Here is a 16,763-nt window from a genome sequence, read left to right as displayed (position 1 = left end):
TATTTATATATATAGCGAAGGAACGCGAGAATAAAGAATTACAAAGTGTTTGACCAAAAAAAATTACAAAGTGATATTTTAAGAAGGATGTTTGAAAATTAGTAGACGAATGAGAGTGACTCGAACACGGCATAAGTGATGTGATTATTCAATTATTATTTTTATTCTTGTTTATAAAGTGGGATTTTGCAACTATATAGTATACCATTCTAATCACAATTAACATTCTGTTTGGTCAACTTTTGTGTAATTAAAAATACTAAGGTTTGACCCTTTGACCGGTTCAGATGGATAGAAACACGCTCTCTCGCTGATTAAAAATGAACCAAAAGGCCGCCACGTGTCAGTGAAATCCGCGGACAGTACAAAAACATCTCCAAAAGTGGCCCACTTACGTGAACAGTGCAAGAATCCCTTTAAAGTTCGGTGATATTTATGCTCTAAGAGCATGATTATCGATAATAACGTTTTTGGGTTCTTAAATTTTTTTTTCTTTTTGTTTTTGTTTTCTGATTTAAAAAAAAAATTAAAAATAAACTAATTCAGACCGCTACATGTCTGTGGAGCCAGCAAACATCTTATTTGACGACATTGAAGCACGGTTTTTACAAAAAGATGGTGGGACCTACACGTAAGAGCCCTCCTCCCACCACCGATAATCGTGCTCTAAGAGTTCTATTCGTAAAGTTTCTAGATTGTACCACACAGTAGGCGAGACTTAAGTTGTTGTATATTTGTAATCGGATTAAAATGACTGATTACTTCTGAATTATCAATCAAATATTGTTGCTAATCACCATTTCATCTTCTTCATTTTTTATATGAAGGATACAAAAAAAAAAGGGGGGGGGGGGGGGGGGGGGGCGGGGGCTTCACAGCCTATAGTTTGAGGGATGAAACTCTAGAACAGACTCAGATCACTTCTGTAACTATAAATTTATGTCCTATTATCGATTACCTTAGTTTTCCAATAATTTCGTCAGTCTCTGATTTTTTTTTAATGTATTTCTTTTGAGTTTCCATATCTGTGACATTTTCAACATATTCTATAGTTTCTTTATGAATGATATTATTCCTACAAGACTATGGGGTAGAATCAATGACTAGTAAAAATATAAGTATCTATTGCTTTTATTTTTACCAGAATATTGTGGAAGGAAACTGACCAAGCTAGTAGTCCCTCGTGCATGACGTGGAAAAAATATGTTTATGTTTAAGAAATTGAGAATGATCTAGGGTTTGCTGGGTATTATTAGGAGTAATATGGAATAAAAGAAGAGCTGGAAAAATAGAGTAAATTTGATCAAAAAAAAAAGAAAAAGAAAAATAGAGTAAATTGTTTTCCTCTAACTAAAGTCAAAGTAAAATTGTGTGTATGTTTTTTCTTTTTAGAATAATAACTAGAGTAAATAAGTGAAATAGTATTTCACTTGATTGATATTTTTTCAACGGAATTTGGAGTAATATAAATTTTGGAGTAAACAATTATTCTATAATGATCTTGATTTTTCAACAAATAAATAAACACACGCTTTCCATATAGAACTTTCAGATCACTTTAAGTAAGTACTCGGTAAACAATTAAACATGGCTTAGTACTTAAAACTAGTTTACCACGGAATGGACTTTGAGTATATATTAGAAAGAAAAAAAATATCTTAATTTACTAATTTTGTGTGCAGCTAAATAACATTGGACTATTGACATTTGAAGCAAAGTCAAATGAGAAATGGAGTTAGGCGAGTTAAAGACGCTGCTTTAGGATTTTACCACATTTTGTCTTAAGATTGAGGAGTAGTCAAAGAGACGTCTTTCCTTTGTCCATCACTACGACTGATATATATTTACACAAACGGTAAGACATTTTGAGTTATTTTCAACAACATTTTATCGTACTTTTTTTCTTTTGTTGAACATTTTATCGTGCGTTGGGATTAATAAAGCTATGTACGTAAATGTATGAAGAATAATACAACAAATGTTTTGTTGCTAAAACTTGCCGTAAGATAATAATAATACTTTCAGTGTTTGCCGTAAAAAGTACGTGCAATCTCGTATTATTATTTTTTTTGTAAAAATTCAAGTGGAAGAAAAGATCGCCATTGACCCATAGTTTTTTTTTTTTTTTTTGATTAACCTGGGGGTATCCCAAGCCCATGGAGAGGCCCAGACTAATCCCCAAGGGAAGGTGCAGCCCACGGATAGACCCTCTCCCCGGATATTCAAATGAGCCCTAAAGCATGGGCCCATATCCGTGTTGGGTGACCAGGATAATTGTGACTTAGTTTCGCGCAGCAGGTGGATCGAACCTGAAACATGTTGGTGTCTCAGCCCCGTCTCCTTACCACTCGACCACAATCACCCGGTCTATTGACCCATAGTTTTAAAATTATGTATTGATTTCAGTGTGAATACTTAACACCATATTTTCTTATATTTATTCTGAAATTATAATCATATACTAATAATATATTAATAAAACGACTATAATCTGTATTGTACATGGTTAATGCTTATATTTGAGATAAAGTTGTATGATATGTTATTAAACCTGTAACAAATAATGGTCGCTATAATAAAACATTAAAATATGTATAGACAACTGAGAACAAATGTAGTTTCATATCAATCCAAAAAATCATTAGATCTTATATAAATTTTAATACATGCATGATCAAAGTAAGAATATAAGAGCATATTTTACCCAAAAAAAAAATATATAAGAGCATTAAAAACTCCAAACAAACATCTATATAGGAATCATCTAATTAATGATCGAACATTATATTGGGTTAACTTAAAACATTTGAACACAAGAATTATTAACGTGTATATTTGATGCGTACATATCAGAGCGATCCACTCGATTAAAAAGGAGGGTTGAAAAAATACTAAAATTATGAATTAAAATAAAGGAGTTCAAGTAAAGTAAGTAAACACAGTATTATTTACACGAAGGCACATAAATAGTAGCCTCCATAGTTCTTGGGAAAGCAACACTCTCGATTAAGTGTATGTATCTGAGAAGTGAATCAGATCTCAATGGATTTAATAGACACTTGTCTGCTTCTAACTTTCCGCTTAGGACAAAACACACACAAGTAATGACGTGTCAATTTAATCCGAATATAGGTTAGATTAGGGTTGTATCAGCATCTCAGACTTTTGGTGAAGAAACCAACTGTTTTTTTGTTGAAGCACCCCGACTCAGTGAATTGTTACATCCATTGGATATTAAACTATATGATACCACAAATAAACTTTTTTTCCTTACTGACGTCGGTCTTTTGTGTCTATTCTCTCTTTCATATTGATTTATTTTGCTGAAATAATACTTTCTGTTTATTTCAATAACTATAAGGCCATAAAAAGACGTTTACGATCTATCAGAATCAGAAGAAGTACCAAAAGTAGAACCCACAATCTTTTTAACTTACACGCTCAAAATTCTGTCATATTCATATGCAAAGCCTCTTTCTTTTTGTCATCTGGTTATGTCCAGTTCCTATCGGATGCGACATAACACATAAGCCTCCAACGAAAATCTCTATCATACAGGTCAATCCCGAAATCAAAATAAAACACTTGTATATTATAGGGGCATGCAATAGATAAGCCTCTAAAAGGGAATTGGCTAATGAATATATTTGACTGTATTTGTATCTCTTGTTGATGGATCCGTTTTGGGTCATGTACTCGTGTACATCTCCTCTCTTTTTTTTATGAAAACTTGTATCGTCTACATCTCCTTTAACAGAAAAGAAAAATATTTTGAATCTATATTTATAAACTATAAATTATTTACAATTATTTATTGTGCATGTCATAGAAGCGATGGCGTAAAGATGATGACGCAGAGGAGAATCCTCTAGTGAGAGGTTCGAACTTTAAACTTTAAAGCATGCATGTGGTTCTAAACTCTGAACTCATGACCATGGAAATATCCATATTTTAGCATCTTCCTCATCAACGCACCCATATAGACGTATACGTATGGTCTACGTACTTGCATCCTTTTTAAGTTCAATGTATCACATAGTCTTTGATAGAGCCTGTGAAATGATATTCACAAAGATAATGGAAAGTAATGGTTTAGCATCTCTTTTGGAGGAATATTTCAGAGTAATAAAATACTTTTTGTGCACAAGTAATAAAATACTTTCAAACTAGTTTCATGACCATTATCGAAGAAAGAAAAAGGAATTCCATAAAAAGGGTGTGCAGTGTTTTATTAAAAAAAAGGGTGTGTGTATAAATATGTCAGAAAATGCTAGGAGGATATGTGTGTAAACTCCATAAAAACAAGTTAGTAAAATACTAGTATAAGAAAAGAGAAAAATAAATGGAATCGTAGGAGTCTATCATTTCCAGTATAAAAAGGTCAGAGGTCTTCTTCCATTAACCGTGAAAAGTGAAATTTCAAAAATTGGAAGTAAATGTAATGCATGTCGCCTAAATTCGGACACTGTGGGAGTTGACAATGTGGGAGTTGACTCTGAATGGGAATATATTCTCTGAAATGAAAAGCTTTGCGAAGGAAGGAATCAAAGAGAAAGTGAAGTAAACGATAATGGAAGCAGATGAATAAAAAGGAACCAAAATCAAAGACGACCGGCGATGATTAAGATAAAAGTCCAACCTCAACCGACACTTTTGGCAGACACACTCTCATTAATCTCACCCTATTTTCTTTTGTCAAAGTTTGCAACACAAAACACGTTTGAACTTTTTTTTGTTAAAATGTACACATGGTTTTAAGATCATTAGGTACGGGTTTAAGCCTCTACACTCACCAGAGCACAAAGCCCCTCTCTTTTTCTTTACTGGTCACTTGGGCTTTTCTAGGGATACGGTTTGTTAACTAGAAGCCCAATCTGAGTGAAGAATAATTAAAAGACTTGTAACAAATCATAGTTGTCTCACTTCTTTCCATATTTACCAATGAGTCTCCGGCTCTAACAATAACATGGCTTCTTAATCTTGCACCTAAAGAGAAGTTATCTTCAGTTTTATTCCTTTGCTTAATTTATCTGTCATCTCTTTACTATATTATCCATTTCACAAAACATAGCCTAGATTATTCAGACGAATTAACTTAACGTATGTTTAGGACTACAGGAATATTCAATGCACCCGGCCACAGGGAATAAACAATCTTCTATTTCTCACAATAGCGTAGCTGCTTCTAGCATTTTCCGTACTAACCTTCCCGTTAGTCCCACTTCCAGAACTCTCACCAAGTGCCAATCACCACCGTCCGATCTTAAACTTACACGTGTACGCTCCAGAACTCATGATGACAACTAATCCTAGCGCTTATAAAAGTCCCTGTTTAGCACATCATTAAACACAAAACAAGACAACAACAAAAACTCTTCTCTCATCACATTTACTCTAAATCTTCCAAACTCACGTGCTTCTCACATGGCTCCGGAGCTTACACAAACCACCACCGTTAAATCCGCCGTGACGATAACTAAACCGTCACCACCAGTCCACGGTGATCGAGCATACGTTACATTTCTAGCTGGAAACGGTGACTACGTCAAAGGAGTCGTAGGCTTAGCCAAAGGACTAAGAAAAGTCAAATCGGCGTATCCACTCGTCGTGGCGATATTACCAGACGTCCCGGAGGAGCACCGTCGTGTACTTGTGGAACAAGGTTGCATTGTCCGCGAGATCGAACCCGTTTACCCACCCGAGAACCAGACCCAGTTTGCCATGGCTTATTACGTCATCAACTACTCCAAACTCCGTATCTGGAAGGTACTTATAATTCACTATACGCCGTCGTTTTAGTAACCCTTTTTTGTGTTAGTTTGAAAATAACTAACTTATAAAATATGGTTAATGCTCTGTTTTGTTGTGTAAATGTATAGTTTGTGGAGTATAGTAAAATGTTATATTTGGATGGAGACATTCAAGTCTACGAGAACATCGATCACTTGTTTGATCTCCCTGATGGCTATTTCTACGCGGTGATGGACTGTTTCTGCGAGAAAACGTGGAGCCACACGCCGCAATACAAGATCGGATACTGCCAACAATGCCCTGAGAAAGTCCAGTGGCCGAAGGAAGAGCTTGGTGAACCACCGTCTCTTTACTTCAACGCCGGGATGTTCGTGTTCGAACCTGGTCTAGATACTTACGAGGATCTGCTAAGAACCTTAAAGATCACTCCTCCGACTCCTTTCGCTGAACAGGTAAGAAAGAAAAAGTTAGTAGTCGTACTTGTTATGTTCTGTTTTCTTGCTCTTTTTTTTTTAAGTTGTGGATTTGATTGTGTAGGACTTTCTGAACATGTACTTCGAGAAAATCTACAAGCCGATTCCTTTAGTTTACAATCTCGTCCTAGCGATGCTATGGCGTCATCCAGAAAATGTGGAGCTCGATAAGGTCAAGGTGGTTCACTACTGTGCAGCGGTGAGTTATCTTACATCCGAACTTTTATTTGTTTAGACCAATGATTTCTTATTGAGTTCTAACACATTTTTGTTTGCTTTTGTAATTACAGGGTTCGAAGCCATGGAGATACACAGGGAAGGAAGCTAATATGGAGAGGGAAGACATCAAAATGTTGGTTAACAAATGGTGGGATATCTACAATGATGATTCCTTGGATTACAAGAAATCTGTCGGAGACCTTGTGGAAGAGTCGGATGTGGTGAATCTGAAGCCGTTTATCTCCGCTCTTACTGAAGCTGGACCGGTCAAGTACGTCACTGCACCGTCCGCTGCTTGATTGTCGAAATTATTTAGAAGTTAAACCGTCGGTGAAGTAGATTCGGGGTTTGTCCGGGCAGTAAGTGGATAGGGGGCTGTGTTGGCTCGACAACCACACATGTCTCTGCTTTCATGGGCTTTTGAGGTTGACATGTGTTTTTGTTTTCTTACTTGTTTGATTATTGTGTGCGCTTTCATGTATTTTGTGTGTTGTAGATTGTAAGTTTCCGAAGTTCAAATTTGAATAAAGAAATTAATATCCGAAAGTAAAAGAGGTGAGTTATTAAAGGAAAGTACAAAATGTGATATGGTTTTGAGTTTGAGATGCGAGAAGACGAACATATGATAATAAAATCTTGGTTTCGTTTTTATAGTACTAGCGAAACAAGCAGGGAGGAATCTTGCTACCTCCTTTCTATGCCTGAACCATCATAGGTTAAAGTGAGTAAGGCTCGGATCTAACCCAAAATGAGTATGAGAATTGAAGTTCAAAGAGAGAGTAGATTCATACCTTGTTAGCAATGTTGTTGGAGAGCCAGTCAAGACCCTCGTAGAGTCCTTCTCCAGAGGTGGCACAAGTGCTCTGAATGTACCTGTTATTATACAAAATGTTCATTCATAATAATAAGCTCACATTTTGGAGATAGAGAACCAAGAGTTATGTATGTGTGTGTGCTTTGGGCTCACCAGTGGCGTTGGCGGAGAGAGTGAAGGCCAAGCTTGTCAGTAATCTCAGCAGCGTTCATAGCGTTGGGGAGATCTTGCTTGTTAGCAAAAACAAGCAGAACTGCATCCCTCAATTCATCCTGCCAACCAAAAATAAAAAGAGTCAAAAACCAAATGGTGAATTAATAAAAAAAAAGCCATTGATATTATTTAAGTATTTACCTCGTTGAGCATCCTGTGAAGCTCGTCCCTGGCTTCAACAACACGGTCACGATCGTTGCTGTCCACGACAAAGATAAGTCCCTGTGTGTTCTGGAAGTAGTGTCTCCACAGTGGACGGATCTGGATGAGAGAGCATATAAGAAAACCATTAGTAAAGAAGAGCTGGTTCACAATTCTATGAATCAACGAGAAGATACCTTGTCCTGACCCCCGACATCCCACACGGTGAAGCTAATGTTCTTGTACTCCACAGTTTCAACATTGAAACCTTTAAAAAAAAAAAAAAAAAGTAAAACAATAATATTTTCAGCTTCTCTCACATAGAAAACAAGATGAATAGGAAGATAGTTAGTAACTGACCAATGGTGGGAATGGTGGTGACGATCTCACCAAGCTTGAGCTTGTAGAGGATGGTGGTCTTACCAGCAGCATCGAGACCAACCATGAGAATACGCATCTCTTTCTTCGCAAACAGCTTGCTGAACAGCTTCCCAAATGACAGCCCCATCTCCTATCCTTTCCTTTTATTCTAAACCCTGATGATTACAAAAACGCAATTGATCAAATCTTGCATTGTGAACCTCTGATGATTATGATCGAATCAGGATGATAATAGTTTCGAATCAAAGATCTAAATCATCGATCGATTGTTAGACCTGGTGAATACAACAAGAGAAGAGCCCTGATCTAGCGAAGCGAACTAATATACATTTTCCTACGGCGCAGATACATACAGATCCAGCATCGCAAACTAGCGAATCACAAGTAAACACCTCTAATTCGTTAAGAAACACAACGGATCTGGGAAAATGACAGAGCCATGAAGCTGCGCAAGGATCCAGATCTCAGTAAAGCGAGAGAGTGAGAGAGATGGAGGAGGAGGAATCAACGTACCGAAGAACACAACCGCCGCACGAGATCTGATGCCGATGCTCGTCGCTTTCCAACGTTTCACGATGATTTTTTTTTTTTTTTTTGTGTTTGACAGAAAAAAATCTCTACTTATATCATCCAGTAAGCGTTAAAAATACGTCGAATATATTTGTTTTTCAATTAAAAATCTCTATAATCAAGTTTTTTTTTGTTATGGGTCAATACAGTTCAGCCCATTACTGAAATATTGATTAACAAAATAATCTATCTCTTACCTTCTTAGATAGCCCATTGGGCTTATAGGCTTAAAGTTAGAACGTTTCATTCACCATCTATTCGGAGGGAGTTTTCATTTTGATTACCCTCCGACTATCAATTAAAAAAATAAGCTTTTTATTAAGGATGCATCATATCCATTCATTGTTCTCGAGTTGGTCGGTCCTTGTGTCTGAATCAATTGCCTACAAAGTTTATTTGAGTAATGTTAATGATTTGCGCGTTTAATTGCAGTCAAACTATATATGGGACATTATTGCAATTTAGAGGCTCCTAAATTTCCTGGAATTTAAATTTCATAGAATATTATTATTATACGTAGAAATAAATGATAACTATTATGGTTCAGATTGAAGAGAATTATAGTGGATGATAAGATTGAAGAGAATTATAGTGGCTGTAGTTAAAATGACGAATTGCAAAAGGAAGTGAGGAGGAGACATGATAATGAAAAGACCCTATAATAGTTATATATTTATTTTTAGACATTGGAAGTCTAGACTTCATGCATCGATGTTTCATGCTTTATTGTGTAAGTGGACGACAACATATTCCATGCATCTTTTCTTACATTAACTTTGAGAATCAATCCGAAAACTCTTGACGTTTGGAATTTTTTCGTGCTTAATATGTAAGAAGATTTTCTATTTCTATTAACGTCTAGGGTTTTCAGTAAAAAAAGTCTACAAGGATTTCAAATAATTTGCGACACTGCTTATATATTATGCTGGAAGACTTTAACAAAAAAAAAAATTATGGACGACAATCGGCAGTCTCTCTTTCCAAATGAAACGATACGTAACAAGATTATAGATACATATATTAATATAATTTTCAGATGTATAAGATGATGTCAAAATTTGTTATATATCCGTAATATATTGTACGTGCGTAGAGAGATTCACACGCATGACCAGACAACGCACACAAACGTTAAGGAGATGTGGTCTTCAACTAGGCTAATCAATTGCCCTAATGACATCTATCTCTTTATAGATATGAGTGATGACCTCATTTGTTGTTGTTGTACTTCGTTTAGTGCACAACTTTTAAGATTATAGAGTCGTATTTGCACTTGAGGTCGATCTTACACTTCTAACTAGTCAAATCAATTTATACAAAACACTAGTTGTGAAAAGGGTTATTTAAAATATTACTAGTTGAGTTTCTATTTATAACTTTTGAATCGAATGAAATATATTGTCCGACAACTATACATGCACATATATATATATATGCCATCGTCTAGAGGTAAATGTGATGCTAAATCTTTAGAACATCTTTTGTTATTACCTAGTTTCAAAATGAAACGAGTGATCAATATTTGTTAAAAAGTAATAGCGAGGTAAATGATTAAAAAGTAACCCTAACAGTAATGTGGTGAAATGAAAGATCATAATAGTGATCAAGTGTAGGTAGTTGACCTCCAATGGAGGAAAGCTCTAGAAATCATTGTTCATATACTTGTTTGGGAGTGGTGTTTGTGTTATGACGAATAAACATATGGGGTCAGACCAAAGGTGCACTAGTAGCTTACTGATGGTAAGTGGATTATTTTTTCGTATTTTGTGCTTAATTTTTTTTTATATAGCTAGGGTATTGCCTATCAAATTAGAAAATTTAAAAGCTAATTTTGGATACTGAAAAAGATTATGGACCGATGGACCGAAGGTTTATAATTCTCGTGGTCTTAAAAAAACGTAAGTTCGGTTTAACATTTATCGGGTTAAATTTCGTTTTGTTTTCTTACTGATTAGATGTTAAAAAAAGACAGTAAATACCTAGAGGGAAAGCTAAAGGGAAAGTACATATTTGTCATAATTATGTGAATTGTTGGTCGTTAAAAAAATGTGAATTGTTGTTGAAGTGAAGGGTGTCACAGGGAAAAAAATGAGAAATGATGTAGCCACCCATGTAGGGAAAGGGCCTGCCTACCACTTCGAGAGATGTTCAATTTTTTTTCATTTTCTTTTTGGTTAATTAGGAATACTTGTATATACAGAGGAATTGAACTGGAAGTTCGGCATTTTATGTACCCATCAATCCATCATGTGTTTTGGCTTTATACACAGTTGTTTTTCATTTGTCTTTTCTCACTTCAATTATTTTGCTTAATAGATTTTTTAATGTTTTTTACAATAGTATAGTATGTTTTAATATTTTTTTTTTGTTTTTCTCCCACCATTGTTTCGCCTCTCTAAAAACGAAAAGAAATGTGCATTGTTCTACTGGCTAGGTTGTTGGTATTTTAAATAAAATATTTTAACATATTAAATAGTTACCATTAGTAAGACCACTAGATCATTTCTATTGCTCTCAAATGAAAGTTAGAATTCGATACGGAGATTATCCTTTCCTTTTACTGTTTTCTAATATCTCTTTATGTTCGTACCATTTTGACTTTCGCACACAGAAAAGAATTAAATACAAAATTGTGAGGATTTGTTATAATGTAATAGGACTGGGATCCGGGTCTTTGATCCGGGCTCGAGTTGGTTCCTTCTTTTTCATTTGAATTCTTCGCGTTTTAGATATTTAAATTTGACTAAAGTATTTAGATGTATAAGATATCCGGGTCTTTCGCCATGTTTCCAACTTATATATTATGTATTTAGTTGTATATGTACAAGCACATGTTCGTGCATCACATAAGTGCATATGTAACCACATATATATAATATTGTTTTTGCTCTAAAACATTTATATTATCTGTCGACACATGTAACATATCCATCAAACAACTTCGACCTCTACAAATACGCTTTTTATAACTACAAAATACCCTTTTTTGGGACCAATCACTAAATATCCGTACAATATCAAATATTTTAAAATTACCAACAAAGCATATATATAAAACAGGTAAGATTGATGGATAAAGCGTGGGCCATGCATTTCTCACGTACAAGAAATAGTTGTTATTTATTTAATTAATTGCCACTAATCTAACTACTCTTAAGTCTCTTATGGGTCATGCCTAAAGGAGTCAAATTAAACAATGCGTGCGAAACCGCAGCCAAACATATGAAAGACAACTCTTAAACGTATCTGAATAAAAATCCTAACAAATATTTATATTGATATAATTTAGTGAAAAGTTAAAATTGCCGACAAATTAATTAATAAGTTAAATTAATATAGAATTAATCGGGATGGGATAGTTAGGTCAAGTTTGATTCTTAGTTCTTTAGATGCTTCTATGTGTTTGGATGACTTCTTACTATTGCCACATCACTACATGATTATAATTACACACGTATAATATTCATAACTATTTTAGTACGTATAATTAAAAGTGTCATTTTCTCTTGTTTATAAAATATCATTATTTTTGCATTAAGTCCTATATATAAGTATAACTAACTAATAAACTTTGTGTCAATAAAGTATTTCAATCTTTTTGGCCAAAATCTATGACGCATCATAAGTTCATAACTCTAGGTATGTTTTCAAAAAAAAAAAAAAGCTCTTTCTTAACCCAAAAAAAACTCGGGAAAACATAATGCAAAAAGCTAATAACACGTACTATCTAATAAAACGAAAATTAGAAGATAAGGGTATATATCGAAAGTAACAAATAAGATTCTAAGAATGCAAGTTGACCAATCAATTATCAAAACAATAGACGATTACATAAGTTCAAAAAAAAAAAGAAAAATAATAGACGACAGATAGGACATAGGAGTAAGAAAAGGGATAATTTTTACAGATTGAGACAGCCAAAATAATTCCAAACCGTTACATGTCAATCTCACTCACCTTCATTTTAACATTTTGTTGTGTTTTTTTTTTTTAAATTGTAGTTGTAACGTAACCTTTTTTATATGTTAACATAATCCGAGTTCCAAAAAACCATTCCCGGCTTTCACGTACTTTTTATACTCCACGTATTGCAAAATTATATCCAATATTGTAGCAATTTGAGATAAAAAAAAATATTGTAGCAATTTTATATTTTCGGATATTCTCACTTAATTACCGAGAGGAGTATAAGTTTATCAAAATTAAGTTAATTAACTCATCGCACTCTTTATTAAAGAAGGGATAAGAGTGAAATTATTATCTTTTCATAACTTAATTTGACTCGGATTATGTTAACATATAAAAAAGGTTACAATTTACAATTTAAATTGTAGTTGTAAACCTCTTTTCCTAACTTAATTTTGAATTACGTTATCTATCCAAACATAAACAGTACCATAAGCTTTGATGATGATACAAAAAGTAGGTTAAGTTATTTCTTTTTAGTATTTTTGGTTGGTATTGTTTTGTTTATATATATATATATATATGTTTGAAATTAAAGCAAATTATCTAAAATATAAAATGACCAAATTACTTCAAACTCTAATCTTTATTCTAATCATACATTGTAAATTCTAATCACTAAATCCAAACTTAAATACAATTTTTAACTTGTAGTTAATATTATTTTAGTTTTTTTTTTAAAGTTTTATCGAATAAAAAGTGTTTTACTGCTAATCTAAATTATTCATCTTAAATTATTTTATTTTATAATGGTTTGAGTAGCTTATATAAATGGAGATTCCTTCGTCTTCTTCTTCTTCATCATCATTGCCAGTTGCCACCAGACATAACAACAACACATTGAAACTTCCATGTAATTCAACGACTCTCCACTTTCTTCTCATCCAAAATAAAAAAACAGACAGGGAACTTCCCTCTCTTTCTTCATGTAAACAAACTCGTTCCATGTATCCTCTCCCACTTTCTTCATCCAGATTCAATCTTCTTCTCCTCACAAACCTCCTCCTTGTTGGGCTCGCCTGCATTTTTATCCCCTGCTCTTCTCTAACCTTGAACTGAGAGATGTTCTTCGAAATGGGTTTCTCCGGTTCGAAATAGCTCAATAAGCCTTCCCCCCTTAAACCGGGTTTGAGCTCAAAATCTTTCAGAACTCCAAGTGTTTGACGAATTGACTGAACGAAACAGAGCAAGCCATGGAAGAGACCTTTGTGCCGTTTGAAGGAATAAAGAATGATCTCAAAGGCAGACTCATGTGCTATAAGCAAGATTGGACCGGCGGATTCAAAGCTGGCTTTAGGATTCTAGCTCCCACCACTTACATATTCTTCGCCTCTGCGATCCCTGTCATCTCCTTCGGTGAACAGCTCGAACGAAACACTGGTAAAAGTAAAAGTTTCCACCTTTACTCAATTTCCACTTTGAAATTTGGATTCTGAAAATCTTGCAGATGGAGTTCTCACGGCTGTTCAGACCTTAGCATCCACCGCCATTTGCGGCATCATTCACTCTGTTATCGGAGGACAGCCTCTGCTTATACTCGGTGTTGCGGAGCCAACTGTCATTATGTATACATTCATGTTTAACTTCGCAAAGGCTAGGCCTGAACTTGGACGAGACCTCTTCTTGGCCTGGTCTGGATGGTAAGAGTCCTCTTTGTTGAGTTTTGCATAAAAAGAGTAATCATGTGTTTGACACAACACTGTCTGAATGTGTAGGGTTTGTGTTTGGACTGCTTTGATGCTGTTTGTGATGGCTATATGTGGAGCTTGTTCCATCATCAATAGGTTCACCCGTGTTGCTGGTGAACTGTTTGGACTGCTTATCGCTATGCTCTTCATGCAACAAGCCATCAAAGTATGAACCTTTTTCACCAACATTCCATTTTTTTTTATCATCTCTAACGCAGGATTGATTGATTGATCCAGGGGCTAGTTGATGAATTTCGCATTCCGGAACGTGAAAATGAGAAGCTGAAGGAGTTCTTACCTTCATGGAGATTTGCTAATGGGATGTTCGCTCTGGTTCTCTCCTTTGGCCTTCTTCTAACTGGACTTCGAAGCAGAAAAGCCAGATCATGGCGGTACGGTACTGGTAAAGTCAAAAACAGAACATCTCTATATAATGTAATGAGCTAAAGATTCTTCTTACAAACATCTATTTACTTGAGCAGGGTGGCTCAGAAGCTTAGTAGCAGACTATGGTGTACCACTAATGGTTCTAGTGTGGACCGGTGTCTCCTACATTCCTTCAGGAGATGTTCCTAAAGGCATCCCCCGCCGGCTTTTTAGCCCAAACCCTTGGTCCCCTGGTGCTTATGGGAATTGGACCGTTGTACAGGAGATGCTTGATGTTCCAGTGGTCTACATAATAGGAGCTTTTATACCAGCATCAATGATTGCTGTGCTTTACTACTTTGATCATAGTGTTGCTTCACAGCTTGCTCAGCAGAAAGAATTCAATTTGAGAAAACCTTCTTCTTACCACTACGACTTGCTTCTTCTTGGGTTTCTGGTAAAAAGAAAATGATTTTTACATATCTGAAAATATTTTCTCTTGGTTGGCTTATTGGTCATAATAATCACTTGCAGACCTTAATGTGTGGTCTACTCGGAGTCCCTCCATCAAACGGTGTCATTCCTCAATCTCCTATGCATACCAAAAGCTTAGCAACTCTCAAGTATCAGGTAACATCACTCAATCACCACAGCCTTATCTTGTAGGAGTTTCCTGAGTTCTCTCACTCTCTCTATGCAGTTGCTTCGTAACAGACTGGTTGCAACAGCACGCAAAAGCATAAAAACGAATGCGAGCTTGGGACAACTCTACAACAACATGCAAGAAGCTTATCATCACATGCAGACACCATTAGTATACCAGCAACCTCAAGTAATAATATCTCCCATCTTATATTTTCTTTCCAATAATAGAACAAGGAGTTACTAAGAAACAGTTTCTTTTCTTTCCACTTACAGGGCTTAAAAGAACTGAAAGAATCAACAATCCAAGCAACTACATTCACCGGAAACCTCAACGCTCCAGTTGATGAAACTCTGTTCGATATCGAGAAAGAGATTGACGATCTGTTACCTGTAGAAGTCAAAGAGCAGCGTGTAAGCAACTTCCTTCAATCCACAATGGTAGGAGGATGCGTTGCAGCTATGCCCATCCTTAAAATGATCCCAACCTCTGTCCTCTGGGGATACTTCGCCTTCATGGCTATTGAAAGCTTACCTGGAAACCAATTCTGGGAGAGAATCCTGCTTCTCTTCACCGCCCCAAGTCGCCGCTTCAAGTATAAACTAAACCTCCTCCTATCTTTTTAATCATCACTTCAAGAAGCCTAATGACTCAGTTTTGTGTGTGTTGGCAGGGTTCTTGAAGATTACCATGCAACGTTCGTTGAAACAGTTCCTTTCAAGGCCATTGCAATGTTCACTGTTTTTCAAACGGTTTATCTGTTAATCTGCTTTGGCCTCACGTGGATCCCAATCGCAGGAGTCATGTTCCCTTTGATGATCATGTTCTTAATCCCTGTTAGACAGTACATACTCCCTAGGTTCTTCAAAGGAGCTCATCTTCAGGATCTGGACGCAGCTGAGTATGAAGAAGCTCCAGCTTTACCCTTTAATCTCGCAGCGGTAACTTCAAAGCATAACTCATCTGTTTTTTTACTTTAGCTTCTTTGTTTTTTCATACTTAACTTTCTGAGCAGGAAACGGAGATTGGATCGACAACTTCATATCCAGGAGACTCAGAGATTCTTGATGAGGTTATTACACGAAGCAGAGGAGAGTTTAGACACACGAGTAGTCCTAAGGTGACGAGTTCGAGTTCAACTCCGCTCAATAATAGGAGTTTGTCTAGTCCACGAGTGGGTGAAATAAGGTTGAGTCAGATGAGTCCTCGTGTCGTTGGAAACAGTCCCAAGCCTGCGAGTTGTGGGAGGAGTCCCTTGAACCAGTCCTCGCTCAACTGAGAAGAGGCTATCTATATATTCAGGAAGCTCAATAAAACAAAACCCCAATGAGGATGAATGTATAATTACTTAATTAATTTGATCTTTAGTTCCAAAATGAAAAAGTAAAAGCTTCTTGAATCTGTCTTTAGTTAATGTGTTGTGTGTTTTATGCCCCTACTCAGTATCTCGAGTCTCTGTAAAATCTTACTGATTGCATAATATATGTAAAAAGAGTTGAATGTTAACGGTAAGCAAGCAATCTTTGAATGATAGTCTA

General features: G+C 35.7%; 3 protein-coding genes across 3 annotated transcripts; 2 read left to right on the top strand and 1 right to left on the bottom strand.

Moving 5' to 3' along the window:
- The first annotated feature begins 5,349 nt into the window (after window positions 1–5,349).
- LOC106392335 (galactinol synthase 1-like) lies at window positions 5,350–6,989 on the top strand. Its single transcript, NM_001315589.1, is given in 4 exon segments — window positions 5,350–5,766; window positions 5,880–6,203; window positions 6,289–6,423; window positions 6,515–6,989. Coding segments are annotated over 4 exon segments (1,029 nt in total). The 5' UTR covers window positions 5,350–5,424; the 3' UTR covers window positions 6,743–6,989.
- On the bottom strand, window positions 6,963–8,666 carry LOC106392336 (ADP-ribosylation factor 1). Its single transcript, XM_013833155.3, has 7 exons — window positions 8,506–8,666; window positions 7,972–8,147; window positions 7,809–7,879; window positions 7,612–7,731; window positions 7,411–7,529; window positions 7,235–7,316; window positions 6,963–7,144 (listed from the first exon to the last, which is right to left on the bottom strand). The coding sequence occupies exons 2-7, from the start codon at window positions 8,117–8,119 to the stop codon at window positions 7,139–7,141; spliced, it is 546 nt and encodes a 181-aa protein (XP_013688609.1). The 5' UTR covers window positions 8,120–8,147; window positions 8,506–8,666; the 3' UTR covers window positions 6,963–7,138.
- Window positions 8,667–13,721: 5,055 nt separating this feature from the next.
- LOC106392337 (boron transporter 1-like) lies at window positions 13,722–16,504 on the top strand. The gene is given in 10 exon segments (NM_001315600.1): window positions 13,722–13,908; window positions 13,976–14,168; window positions 14,244–14,382; window positions 14,454–14,619; window positions 14,699–15,039; window positions 15,117–15,212; window positions 15,283–15,414; window positions 15,501–15,820; window positions 15,899–16,166; window positions 16,241–16,504. Coding segments are annotated over 10 exon segments (2,106 nt in total).
- Window positions 16,505–16,763: the final 259 nt, after the last annotated feature.

The sequence above is a fragment of the Brassica napus genome, chromosome A4, assembly GCF_020379485.1.
Source record: "Brassica napus cultivar Da-Ae chromosome A4, Da-Ae, whole genome shotgun sequence".
In the NCBI taxonomy this organism is placed as follows: domain Eukaryota; kingdom Viridiplantae; phylum Streptophyta; class Magnoliopsida; order Brassicales; family Brassicaceae; genus Brassica; species Brassica napus.
Note: the sequence above shows the minus strand (reverse complement) of the source record. Positions and strands in the feature narration are given on the sequence as shown.

Coding starts and splice junctions, on each gene's coding strand:
- LOC106392336 (XM_013833155.3), bottom strand. CDS start 8,119: ATGGGGCTGTCATTTGGGAAGCTGTTCAGCAAGCTGTTTGCGAAGAAA. Junction 7,880..7,971: donor CACCACCATTCCCACCATTG/GTCAGTTACTAA, acceptor TTTTTTTTAAAG/GTTTCAATGTTGAAACTGTG. Junction 7,530..7,611: donor TTCACAGGATGCTCAACGAG/GTAAATACTTAA, acceptor TTTGGTTGGCAG/GATGAATTGAGGGATGCAGT.